Below are 14,165 nucleotides of genomic sequence, written 5' to 3'. Positions count from 1 at the left end.
TGTATGCATGTTCTGATTTTTAGAGATCCTGCAGATGTGTCCTCAGAGAGTGACAGTGCCATGACCTCCAGCACTGTGAGCAAGCTTGCCGAAGCCCGGAGGACGACTTACCTCTCCGGGAGATGGGTCTGTGATGATCACAACGGGGACACCAGCATTAGCATTACAGGGCCTTGGATTAGCCTTCCCAACAACGGGGACTACTCTGCCTACTACAATTGGGTAGAAGAGAAGAAAACCACACAGGGGCCTGGTGAGAAACAAAATAGTCTCTAAAAACTTTTATAAGTATATATATTTTTGTAATTGAGCTAGAATTGACCTAACAAGATGAACAGTTTTAAAGTGTAAAAAATTCAGGGACATTAGTACGTTCACAGTATTGTGCAGTTACCACCTCTGTTTAGTTCCAGAGCACTTTTATCACCCCAAACGGAAACTCCAGGGCATGAAACTGTCTCTCCCGCCCCCTCTCTTCCCAGCCCTTGGCAACCTCTACAGATGATCCTAACTTACAGTGGTTCACCTTAGGATTTTTTGACGTTATGGTGGTATAAAAGCCATACACATTCAGTAGAAACCACGCTTTGAATTTTGATCTTTTCCTGGACTAGCGAGATGTGGTACATACCCTCCCGTGATGCTGGGCACTGGTGGCCGTAGCTCCCAGGCAGCCACGCAGTCATGAGGGTCAGCAGCTGGTAGACGCACTGATGACTGTTTGGTGTTTCCCTTTCTGTATGGTATTTATTACGTAGCATGAGATAGTCAACACTTTATTATGAACAGGCTTTGTGGTAGATGATTTTGCCGAGCTGTAGGCTAATGGAAGTGTTCTGGGCCTGTGTAAGGCAGGCCAGGCTCTAAGTTATGGGTGTATCAAGGCACAGCCCCATCATAAGTCAAGGAAGATCTGTAGTTTTGTTTTTCTGTCTCTATAGATGTGTCTGTTTTGAATATTTCATAAAAATAGGCTCATATATGTGTGGCCTTTTGTGTCTCGATTTTTTTACATAGCATGATGTTTTCAAGGTTCATCCATATTGTAGCATGTATTAGCATTTCATTCTTTTTATAACTGAATAGTATTCTATTGTATGTAATGTGGATATACCACCTTTTATATCCAGTCAGTGGATGGATTGAAATATTTTTTAGATATTGCACCTTTTAGGGGACGATATTGCTCTATTTATATAAAAGACTTCACTAGTTAGTATATTTAGCGTGTTGTGAATCCCGTTTTTAGAGTTTCTTTGTAAAGAACTTGTTTTTAGCAGGCCTACATGGAGATAGAAATACCCTAATAGAAAAACCCTTAAAAACCCCTATAGGTTTCTTTGGTGGAAAGAAGATTGTTCATTTAGTCATTTAGCAAATGTATAGTGAGTATGTGCTTTCTGTCACGCACAGTGCTGGGTGCTGGTGACACAAAGGCGATGTCACCGAGACGGGTGTAGCCCTTTGCCTTTCTGTGGGTAGAAGGACAGGAAGCAAGCACTGATCAAAGGCATCTTACTGAGTGTGTGTCCTGGACAGATCCAGCACCATTTGTGGGGTGGGGCTACACAGGAAGGGACTGCTTTTCCATAGGGCAGTCAGGGGAGGCCACTCCGAGAAGGTGACACTTAAGTTGAGCATTAACTGACTGCTTTGATAAATAATACCTCCTCAGGTCCAAGTAGTTCAGACTTTAATTTCATTTATGTTGTGCCTGCTTAGGCCCATATGCTTAGGTTACATTCTACTCAGCACAAAACCATAAATGATGAAACATTAATGTCTGGCCATGAACCTTTTGTAAGTAAGGATCAAAACATAACCATCAACAGCATAATGATTAAATTACAAATCATGAAACCTAGGTTCATTGGTATTTTTTGTTGAAATTAAAGTTGTTTGTGTATGATTGTTTTTCTACTCAGACATGGAGCACAGTAACCCCGCTTACACGATCAGCGCTGCGTTGTGCTATGCGACTCAGCTGGTCAACATTTTGTCTCATATACTTGACATAAATCTTCCCAAAAAGCTGTGCAACAGGCAAGTAATTAAAGGTGGCGACGTCATCCTTATCTTAGATCTCTTGTGTTCCTGTTGTCTTCTTATTCTAACTAAACCAAAAACAGGAATTTAAGTATTACTAACTGTGAAAAACTGAGATTAATTTCAAAAGCCTAACGTGCAAGTTTGCTTCAGTATCTTATAATTGCACATGAACTCTTTAAAAAGACCACAGAGAATTCTCCCACTTAGAAAAATAATTGAAAGAAAACCCAGGATATCCAGAGGGTATGCTCATGTGGAAGAACTGGGTAAATTGTGACACTTAGGTATTTTTTTTCAACTTTGTAAAAGAAAAAAATATGGTTTAAAATTTAAAAAAAAAAAAAAAAAAAAAAGTTAGAGGTGCCTGGCTGGCCCAGTCGAAGGAGCATGTGATTCTTGATCTCAGGGTTGTAAGTTCGAGCCCCATGTTGGTTGTAGAGACAACTTAAAAATAAAATCTTAAAAAAAACAAATGTAATGGTTTACAATCTACTCAGTTCCTACTATGACCTTCCTACCCCTGTCCAGTTATCCTTACATTTCAAACCAATGTAAGTCTGTATTACCATCTCTCTCCTCTTTTAAACAAAAGGTATTATACTATACTAAGGTGTTTTGCACCTTGCTTTTTGAGTGTTTAATAAATATTTGAGCCTTGTTCTGGGCACTGAGCGGGTACAGTGGTGATGAAAACAGAATCCCTGCCCGAGTGGCACTTTATTCTAACAGAGGGATGAATGATAAATAAGGGGTGTGTCAGATGGTAATAAATACTGTGGAGCACATTCAAGCAGGGTGAAAGAGTGGGAATGGGGAGGTAGGGAAATGCTTGTGCGTGAGCGGGCAGGTGTGTGATCACCTGTGACCCTGAGGGAGGAGGGGAGCAAGCCATGGGGGTCCCCGAGGGAGAGGCTACGGGCAAAGAGAAAGCCCTGCGGAGAGTGATGGAGGAGGTGCACATCTGGTGGGCCTCGGAGGGCCGTTGTGAGCCTTCGGCTGTCCTGCATGGAGTAGACAGCAGAGGCTTCTCCATGTAAATGTGCCAGGATCTTACCAGTCCCCTATTTATACTTCATGGAATAATCTCGTACATTTGTCATTTCATTACTGTTCAGAAATTTTTCAGAAGCAGAATTGCTTGGTTAGAGGGTGTATGCATTTGTAATTTTTATAGATGGCGGTGAAATTGCTCATGAGGGCAGTAGTTGATTTTTAGAAAGTTTCTGGTTAGTATAGCTTATAAAGAGGCAAAGGAAATCCAGTTTTGTACTGAACTGTAGGGTAAAATATACTCCTCAAAATAGATATTTTAACATAGAATTTCCTCAAAAAAAAAAAATATGAATTGTGTGTTTGTTTTCCAGTGAATTTTGTGGGGAAAATCTCAGCAGACAGAAATTTACTCGAGCAGTGAAGAAACTGAATGCAAATATTCTTTATCTCTGCTTTTCTCAGGTATGAAAATACACTATGAGCTAATTTTTAATTTGATACATGGTTGAAAATATTAATCAATTTTTTGCTTTTTCTAGCATGTAAATTTAGATCAGTTACAACCACTGCATACTCTCAGGAATCTCATGTACCTGGTTAGTCCGAACTCTGAACACCTGGGCAGGTAAGAAGGGTGTTTGCTTTTTTCTAACTGGTGGTGGTGTGAATACTTCTAAGGAGAGTTGTATGTGTCGGCAGAGTACAGGGGCCTGTCCCCCACCCCGAGTCTCCAAAAAGGATAAAAATAATCCAGTCCCACACAGGAGGAAACCAGAAGCTAATCCTGTTTGCATCTTTATGGTCCTTAAAAAATCATTTCTCAGAAAATTAATATCCAACATTTTTAACACCTAAAACAAAAGGGAAGAACCCAACTGTTTCTGGAGCGGGGCCTCCTGGTGCTGTCCTTGGAGACCAAAAGCCCTGTCTTTGAATCCACGTCAGTTTCTTCCCAGCCCCGTGGAGGGGTCTACCCCATTTCCTGTGCATTTGCTTTCATGCCCGCTCGCTCCTCCCACCATTCTTCCCAATTTTCTTTTGATCTGGCCACCATTTGTTGGATGTAAAACTTGTTAGAAGTTTATGGAGTGAAGTAGTTTAAAATCCATTAGCTTAAAAACAGGTGTCAGTAACAAAAAACACCAACCAGGACTAGTCATTGGGCTCTTTCTAGTCTCTCAACCCATAAAAGCAGGACACAGATGAGGCTTTTCTTTGGTGTCATCCAAGCGGCCCTCTCTGAGCACTTCTTCCCTTGCTCTTGACGGTCTCCATGTTTCTGCAGATCTGACTTGGTTAAGTTATTGGCACTTTTGAAAGAGAACAAAGAAAAACAGAAGGTGGGAAAGTTATTTTGGGGAGGCCCTTTCCCATGTTCATTTGCTTTGACACTGGAACCAAGGCTCAAGGGGTACCCGCTCCACTGGCCAAGATGTCTGGCTTCCTCCACGTTGCAGTAAACTTTTGTGGTGATCTGCCCTTAACCACTGGCTTGTGTATCTCCCCCCACCTAAAACAGTAACTTTCCTAAGACATAGAACTCTTTGGAAAAAGCTATGTACTCTCTCCAGGAAATAGCACACACACCAGAATTTTGTGCCGTTTTATAGGGGAGTTCATGCCCCTCACCTTACATTCCATTTATTGGTTCACGAGCCACACAAACCTGTTAGAAATCCTCTCCAGTTTTAGTGGCTGATTTCTGTGGGTTTGCTTGCCATTCTCTCTACCTTATTTGTAAAGGGTTCAACATTAGGATATTGATCCTTTATAATAAGAACAAATATTTATTGAGCCAATATTTATTGACACTGGGCCAACTGCCTGACATGCCTTAAATCACAAGTGGGATTATTACTCCTATTTTACAGAGCGGGTGGAAACTGAAGCTTAGCACGGTCAAGTAATTCATGCCCATGGTCACAGAGGCATGAAAGTAGTGGAACCAGGGTCCCAGCACCTATCTGACTCGAGAAAGTAGTAGACACTCCTGCTTTTTAACCAGTATATACTACTTCATCACATTAATGGATTAAAGAAGAAAAAACATGTGAGGTCAGCTTGATAGATGCCACAAAAGCAGTGAATAAAATTCAGTTCCTATTAATAGTTAAAACTACTTGCAAATTAAAAATAAATTATAAACAAATATCTATAGGTATCTACCATAAACCTACAGAAAAGGCTATGATGACATTTTACTTATATAGATGTTTGATAAAAGAATTCCTCTCTAGTCGGGAATAAACAAGGATGCCTGTTATCACTGCTATGTTAACGTTGCTCTGGGGGCCTAGGTGAGGCAAAACATTTTTACAGAGAAGTAAGCTATGTTTATATTGGAAAGAAACTAAATTGACATTATTGTAGAGGATATGATTACTGAACTGGACACTTAGGAGAACTAAAACTATTAGAAATGATACTTCAGAATGGTGACCGGATTCAAGGCCACCATACAAAGAGCAGCTGCTTTCTTATACGCCAGCAACTAGTCAGAGGATACAATGAAAAAATGAAAAACAAGATTCCTTTTATTGTAGCAACAAAAACTATGTATAGGAATAACCTTTACAAAATATATGCAAACCTATATGAAGGGAATATGAAACTTAGAATTATGCAACACACATTTCTTGAATGTTTGCCAGGCACTGTATGAGGTGTGGGACTGAATGAAAGAATGCCTGAGGCAGTGAAGACCCTTAGGATTGTCTAGAAATAGGAAGGCTGAGTATTATAAAAATGCTACTTCTCCCCAAAAGGAAACCTGATCAGAATTTCAACAGATATTTATTGGAACTTTGACAGGCTAATTCTGAAGTTGAACTAGAAGCACAGTCTGCAAGGAAATTGTGAAAAAGAATAGTAAAGGATGAGCTTGGCCCCTTTTAACGCAGCATATAAAGGTAATGAAAACAAGGTGCTGTTAGCATGCAAGTAGGTGGAGCAGTGAGACGAGAATAGAGTCCGGAAGCAAACCCTGTATATGCAGAGAATAGGTGATGGGGCAGCGTGCTGTGTCAGATGATAATAGCTCAATAATGGTGAGCTTAGTTGGGTATTCATACAGGGAGAAAGTCGAATTCATACCACATTCCACCCAGATGAAACAAAGACCTTGTTTTATTTTAAAAAAACAAAAACAAAAAACCTAGAAAATAACTAGGAGAAAAGACAGTGTTTTATAATCACAGGGTGGGGAGGGAATTCCCACACAAGCCGCAAAGTCCAAAAACCATGAAGGAAGGAAAAGAGTTACATATTTTACTATGTCAAACCTCTAAATGCCTCTGGTAGAATACCAGATACCATACACAAAGCTAAAAAGACAAGCAACAGATACCCTTTGGAATCTATATAGCAGACAAGGGATTCAAATCTAGACTACTTGAAGAAATCTTTCAAAAAAACCCCTTCAAATCTGTAAAAGAAAGGCAAACCTAATAAAAAGTAGACAATGGATTGATATAGGCAATTCACACACAAAAAATGCAACTGGTCCATATTCAAATGAAAAAAATCCTCAGCCTCAACTGAGAATAAAGAAGTGTAATTCAAAACAGCTCTCCAGTTGTCACCCATCAGTTTGGAAAAATGGAAAGGACTGATGCTACTCAGTATTGGTGGTGGTTCAGAAAAACAGGCACTCTTCTACTTGGGGCAGATTTCTTTGGAGGGTCTAAAGCTTTCTGTGGACTCACCCTTGAGTCAGTGCTCCAGTTAGCACCAGGGGGCTCTGTCTGACGGAAGTCTGTGTACACAGCCAGGCTCATGACATTCGAGTCTGTGGTCTTTGAGCCAGGAGGACCTAGAGCTTCAAAAGTCCTCTTTCACACCTGCCTCAGCCACAATCAAGGCTTTGGAGAGATTGTTACTGGAACTTGGGTGGGATTTTCTGTTTCCATTGAGATCAACTGAACTGAGGATCCCATCCAGAATCCAACATAAACTTTTTTTTTTTTTTGGAAATACAAACTTGCAAATATATTCAAAATTGCAAAAAATAATAGTAGTACAGACATATACCCTTTACCCAGACTCACCTTTGTTACTGTTCTACCCTGCTTGCTTTAAATCATTTGTGCGATCTCTCTAAAAATACACACTTTTTTTTTTTCCTGAACGCTATGAGGATAGGTTATGTATGCCTCATGGCTCTTGACTCCTAAATACTTCTTCATATATCTCCTCAAAATAGGGATATTTTCCTCCTTGACCATAGTACAGTTACCAACATTAGCAAATTTCACATTGATAACAATATTTTAATCTACCACCCATCTGCCCATTTTGTCTGTGGACTAGATTAATGTCCTTTATTGTACTGTCCCCTCTAGTACAGGATCCAGTCTAGAGTCTGGTGTTGGACTTAGTTGCTGTGTTTCTTTAACCTTCTTTAAATCTGGAACATGCTCGTAGCCTACTTTGTCTTTTACAACATTAACATTTTTCCCTTTGTTTTAATAGAACTTTGATTCTGAATTTGATGTTTTCCTGTATTGAGACTCTAGGAATTCTGTGCATTCTAGGCTGGAACACTGCCTGGGCAGGAGTGTTCCCTGGACACTCTGGAGGCCACAGTGGCCTCCTGTCCCCTCATTGGTGATGTTAATTTGATCACCCACTCAGGATGCTTTTTACCTTCTCCACTGCAGAATTCCTGTATTTGTCTTTTCTTGCAGCTGAGAAGTAGTCCGTGGAGAGACAGACCATGCAGTTACCCTGCTCATTAGAATTTTCCCCAGGATTTAATATCTATTGATTTTTCTTATCTCATTCAATCTTTATCATGATGGCGCTTACCTTAACACATCATTATCGTCCAAAGTGCACAGAGTTTATTCTTGAAGTTATATATTCTGTCAGGTAATATTTTTAAAATAAGATAGTTTGCAAAAGAGACTTTAAAAAAACCAAAAAGATCATTTTGTTGCCTTAATTGGTAAGAATAATTCCCTGCAGCATCATGAAAAAATTAGTAATCTTTATTCTCCAAAGACATTAAGCATAAGAGACTTAACTCTTTTGCTAGTTAATTTTGTGTAATATGTGTGGCTCAGGGTATGCTGGGCAACAAAAATTGTTCCAACTGGCTGCTTTGGGAATCATTGACTGCTTTATGTTTCAGTTGAAGTACTTAAATGAGCACCCATCCATGCCAAGTAGACTCTGCCCTGTGAGATTCCAAGCAGAGAAGTACCCAAGTGGTTTCCAGGGGAGCTCTGCCTGGAAGAAGTATCACCCCCCCCACACACACACACACCTCCCCTTGTATCACTTCTGCCTGTCCCCTGGGAAAACCTTTTAGGAGGGGGGTCTGGGGACCGTGGCAGTCTCCCACCAATTGGATAAGGTGGCATCAAAGAGGAACAGAAAGAGGCTGTGCCTCTGAGCTAGCAGAAAGGAAGGCTTGACATGGTGCCCGGTGCTGAGGCCCCTGGACAACAGAGCTCAACAGGACAGAATGAGAGAGCCCTGTGTTTAGGAAAGGGGGTAACCCAGCTAAGATACTTAAGTTGTAAACAGTTTTAGTAGGCAGCCACCATGAGAAGAGAGAGGCAGCTCTCTGGCAAGCTGAGGCCGGTGGGACTGACTGGAAGGCAGACGCTGGCGAGGAGGAGGCAGTAGTGAATTAAGGACCTGAGCTGGAGGGACATGGTAAGGATTGTAAGGGGACTTACCTGGTGATCTGAGGGAGGAGGCCCGCCTGGCTTGTTTTGAGACTGGTCAACTGGCTCAGATACCTGAGATGAACCTGAGAGGTTAGCCCTTGGATGGAGAGCTCTAGCAGGCAGTGAGGCTAGGAGGAGAGGTATCAAAAAAAACAAAAAAAAAAGAAAACGAAAGGTAAGGAGAATCTTTTAAGGAAACAGGAAAGGGATACTCTGCTAAGATGCTGGTTTCAGTAGTTGTTGATTTGAGAATCAAGCTGCAGGGGGAGGTAGAAGGGTTGTGAGGAGAGTCTCCCAGTTCCTGCTGCCTTCACCCCTTGCAAAATTACCCTTCTCCTGGTAAACTTGGGAGCCCCTGGTCTGAGGGGCTTTTTGAAATGTAAATTGCTCCCAGGAGACCAAAGGGAAACCCTGTGGTGCATCTTTCAACTTAGTATTTGTATAAAGCCCTAAAAACAGTGCCTGGAACAGAAATGTTAGCTGTTACTCTTGCTGTGTTTCAGCTGGGAAGCAGGGTTGTCTTGGAGGAGCAAAGGCTACCTGACCCTGGAGCAAGTGATTTGGAAGGTGCGGGTGTAGTGAGGTGCACTGGAGGCCAGCGCTGCGCTTTTTCACAAAGGCTGTAAAGAATTTTGGGCCATAGGCCAAAATGGCAGGCCGTACTCTAGGGTATTTCTAATTTCTGTTATTTTTGCTAGCCCCTGTCATTTTCCCCAACGTAAATATCACTGAAACTGTTAAATGAACTGAGGCCTGTGTCCTTATCTTGGGGGTGGAGAGAGAGGCCGTTGGAGTTGGAGGGACTTGGCCCCACCCCATGGATGGCCACAGGGAAGAGAAGTGGGTGGGTGACTGTGCTCCCCCCCCCCACCCCCCCACCCCCCCAGCCAAAGAAGGAAATGGCTCTTCTGAGGCAGGAGCTGACCGGCACTTGAAAGGGGCAGGGGGAAAGCAGCAGCAGAGCTGGGTGGGGTTTGCTGACACAGTTCCACCGTGGTGCTGAGGAGCTGTCAGAGGGCGAGGCCTGAGAAAGGTTACTAGATTTGGAGAGGACGACGTCATTAGGGACCTCTGGGGAATAGTTTTCTCCTAAAATATAGTGTAGAAGTAGGCAGTATTCCAGATGAATACAATCTAAATAGTTATATCTCATTCTGCTATAAATGTGTCCCTTGAAAATTATGGGATATCTTAAAATGTGTGCAGGAGCCTGCTGATGACACCCATCCAAGGGAGCATTGCTAACATGCATACAGCCGTACCATTTAGTTCTTTTGAGTCATAGGAACACAGTAATTGGAGGCTTCCATAAGGCAGAGAACATCTGTACAGTTTTTTCCTTTACATTTATTTCTTGTTCCACCAACTAATATACCAGAGTATATATCAAGTGACCGTTTTTGTCAGAATTGTCTCATTAAAATGCATAGATGATACAGTAGTGTAAAACAGGGAATTGTACTTTGGACCAGCATGGTTAGTCTCAGTGGTTTGGTTTTTCCCATCCAGGATCTTCACAAATCAAGTAGGTAGAGTTAAGGAAAAGTGTGGTATTGTGGTTTTGTTCATTACTTGGATGGCAGTTATTTAGGTAAAGAAAAACTCAATTATAGACCAACAGCAAGCACAGTGCAGCAGTGCAGACTTGGGAAACAGGTGGAGTGGTGGTTCCAGACCTCCTATCCTGTCAGGCCTTATGTCATGTGTTGTCACAATGCTGGTTGTCTCTTTTTTTTTTTTTTTGACGTTTAGTTTTGAGACAGAGCGCCAGTGGGAGAGGGGCAGAGAGGGAGAGAATCCCAAGCAGGCTCCATGGTCCATGCAGACCCCGACTTGGGGCTTGATCCCACAAACCGTGAGATCATGACCCGAGCCGAAATCCAGAGTTTGGACACATACCGGCCAAGCCACCCAGGCGCCCCAACAATGCTGGCTGTCTTAAAGACTCCTTCACTGTGTGTGCACAGGTCGGGACCCTTTGAAGTGCGAGCAGACCTCGAGGAGTCCATGGAGTTTGTGGACCCCGGCGTTGCCGGGGAGTCAGATGAGAGTGGCGACGAGCGCGTCAGTGACGAGGAAACCGACCTGGGCACAGACTGGGAGAACTTGCCGAGTCCCCGGTTTTGCGATATCCCTTCCCAGCCTGTGGAAGCCTCCCAGAGCCAGAGCAGCCAGGTGTCCCCGCCCATCGCGAGCAGCAGTGCCGGTGGAATGATCTCCTCCGCCGCAGCCTCGGTGACCTCCTGGTTTAAGGCTTACACTGGACACCGCTAATGCACCCGGACCAAAACATGCCAGGTTTGCATCAAGATAGTTGTTCTTCCACTATGTTCTAGTAAACTTTATGTATTCAGTTAAAATAGTGCCTGGAACAGAAAGAGATTAAACCATTGTGTTTTTGGTAAAGCAGGGAGACAAGCATTTCTGTTTATCAGATGGCCGATGGGAGTGACCCACACGCTTATAGTAGAACAGCAGGGTCAGAGGTCCTTCTGCCCAGACCAGTGTTGGTGGAAGAAAGACCAGTGTGTGTGTTCTGTTGAAGCAGAAAATTCACTTGGGCTCCCTTCAGTCACAGGCCACAGGACCCACGGATGCAGGTTGACACATTGGTCCTTGTGATGCAGAGACTGTTCCTGAACACTTCACATTTTAGAGGCAGAATCACAAGGAAGTGATTCTTGATGATCAGGACTTGCAAGATACAAACTGTTTCATATGCGTTTGTTCTTATGCCATCATTTTTTTGTACAGAGAACCAGCAGGCAATTTGAAATACTTGATTTCTTTAGGATTTGGTCATGTTTGGTTTTTAGGTCAAGGATTTTGGTTTGTTTGGAAGGGGGGGGGTGTTTTGGGGGAGGGGAGGGGTAGTTTGAAAATTATCTCATTCATGCTGCTGCTGTCGTAGCTTGTCAGACATTCCTGTTTTTGTTTATCCCCACACACCAAAGAAATGAAGGTCTTTTTTATTTTTGGACCTATATCCACGAACAGAAGAATTCCCAGCTGCAGTGATGGCCTGGAGATTTAAAAACTATTTTCTTACATTCTGAAGGGAATTAAGTTCATTCTCAGATTATTGAATTCCTACCATCTACACTATGTGCATTTTGAAACTGAACTTTTCTTCTGAGTGAAAAATAAGTTATTAAGGTTGTTCCCTTATGTAAGTGAAATGCCTGCCTGGGCACAGGTTAAAAGCCACTTAATTAAATGGCCTCTGGTCATTCTTCTGGTGTCCCAATTTCTTTCTAAGGGATTCAGTAGGTGGCAGGTTTTCCAAGAGAAAACCATCCTGCTTGTTTTCTTAGAGGTCTTTGTTGCTCTAGGGACACTGTCTTCACTCAGAAATGCATAGCAAATCGTTATAGCTGATACTATCCTCTATCGTGGGGAAGGCTCTGACAGAATTTTTCCTCACCAGGAGATCATTTTCAGCTAATGTGTCTGTCTTGTCATTCTCTTAGTGACAATCTTATAAGAAAACTGTAGAGGCATTATGTACAAATATGTAAGTAGTTTTTTATTTTTAATAATTGCAAAAAAAAATCCTATGTAACAACTACAAAAAGAAATCCTATGAAAAATTCCTAACAGGCATTATTACCATATCTTGTTAGTGTGATTAGCATGACAGTACCTCAGATAAATCATTCAGAGATTTGCCCTAGCTTCTTTTCTTCTTGTAATTATCATAGTTGATACTTTGCCTCCAAATCCGAGGTGCTATATAGCTTTTGCTGTTGGTATATTTAGTGTTTGGTAGAGTTGCAGAAGAAGGGTGTTTATTTCTATCCAGGAGTCACAGGTTCCCAGACTCTCTGGATTTTCCACTTAGGAAACGTGTGGGTTCTCAATAGCAGGTGTCTGTTTTAAGTGCTCAGCTTCATGATTGCTGAGCTGGCATTGTACCACGCAGGTCTGAAATTCACAGAGAACGGGTACGGCAGACTTGAACAAATACCAAATGAACTTAAAATCCCATGAAGTGAGGGTTGTCTAGGCATTTCAGACCCTCAAAAAGAAGAGCTTAGTCTCCAGTTTTGGAAAACACATTTGGGGCTTGGGGATAGAGACAGGACTGCAGCTAAAAGATGCACAGTCATGGTTTTGCTCAAGCCTCTTACGAAACTATGAATGGGAGATTGAGCTAAAGAATAGAATCCAGAGGTCAGAACTCATATCTAGAGTAATTCAGCAGAACTTACAAGAATATGGGAAATTAGGGATTGGTAGGGTATATTTTGTTGTTTATATCAACTAGAGGCACTTTATTTAGGGTTAAATGATCAAACCCTTTAGTGGTTTCGAACACCAACATACTGGCTTACACTGCTGAGATATTTTGGTTTTCATTATTTTGCACTGGATCCACCCTGTAAATATTCTTAAATATACATTTCAACCACTGTTTTTTCCTACTCTCTTTGCTGCTCATTAAAATCTTTCATGTAGGTGCCAGAACCATATGTAAACAGCTTTTTAAAAATTGAAGCTGGTATTTTTTTTTTTTTAAACAAAAGCCATAGAACTTGGTCATGTTTTCCATATAAAATGATTTGTCAAAACAAGGTAATACTAATAAAAACCTACAGGCACCAAATAGGCTGCTTAAAACGGTCTGTTACTTTTTTTTTTTTTTGTAATGGAATATAACTAAGAGAAGTTTTGCACATCTTTAAGTTAAGGGGAAAAACAGTATGTCAACATTGGGTGTTGTTGGACAGGATTCATTTAAGGATTCGTGTTTCGATAATTTGGTAAAGAGCATTCAGGAGCATGCTGTTTTTAAAAGAACTACAGTGTCTGAGAATCTCCTTGTGGTGTCATGTTGCAGGAATTTCCCATTACTCTGTGACTTCCAAACCAGTTTGAGTCATAACAAATGTTTTCTAAACTTTTATTGTATTATTGCAATAAATCTTTTAACAGTACTTTGCTAATATGTATGTCTTTTTCAAGCTCTGATTGCTCGTTTCTATTGATACATCAAGGGTAGCAAGAATGAAATTTAACGGAAATACTTCATACAAATTATAGGGTAATCTTTTTAGAATTTTTTGCTAGGTAATGAAAAAGGCCTGGTAATCTTAAAAATTAGAGCTTATGGTGGTATTAACAGTAACCGTCTATCTTTAATAAGCTGGGAAAAACTAGTTGCTTACCAGTTACATACTTTCTGGAAAGATGCATCTATGATGCACATGCCCTGCGGTGACTTGGTGTATGTAGCACAGCAGCAGCTCCGTGGGAAGGAATGCACAGGGGCCTACAGGGTGCCCATATGGAACCTGCCCAGACTTTCTTCAGGACAGGAGAGAAAGAGAAATGTCAGAGGTTAGAGGCGATCTGTTGAGTTGAGAGAAAATGCAGATAGTTTTGAAGAATCACTCTTCCCCTTTTCCCCCACCCCCTTTCAGGTTAGATCCTGGACAAGAGTGATTA

At 41.7% G+C, this 14,165-nt stretch overlaps 1 protein-coding gene across 1 annotated transcript in view; it reads left to right on the top strand.

Moving 5' to 3' along the window:
* The window catches only part of ATG14 (autophagy related 14), a 39,421-nt gene extending 25,767 nt beyond the window's left edge, over positions 1-13,654 (top strand). Inside the window, exons 6-10 of the mRNA XM_042989768.1 lie at positions 24-253; positions 1,926-2,043; positions 3,414-3,504; positions 3,582-3,667; positions 10,685-13,654. Coding sequence (XP_042845702.1) covers positions 24-253; positions 1,926-2,043; positions 3,414-3,504; positions 3,582-3,667; positions 10,685-10,991 — 832 coding nt within the window. The 3' untranslated portion in view covers positions 10,992-13,654. The remainder of the gene's footprint in view (positions 1-23; positions 254-1,925; positions 2,044-3,413; positions 3,505-3,581; positions 3,668-10,684) is intronic.
* Positions 13,655-14,165: the final 511 nt, after the last annotated feature.

Source organism: Panthera tigris, chromosome B3, assembly GCF_018350195.1.
Source record: "Panthera tigris isolate Pti1 chromosome B3, P.tigris_Pti1_mat1.1, whole genome shotgun sequence".
In the NCBI taxonomy this organism is placed as follows: Eukaryota; Metazoa; Chordata; class Mammalia; order Carnivora; family Felidae; genus Panthera; species Panthera tigris.
The sequence above is the reverse complement of the archived record's forward strand: the minus strand, read 5'-3'. Positions and strand labels throughout refer to the sequence as shown.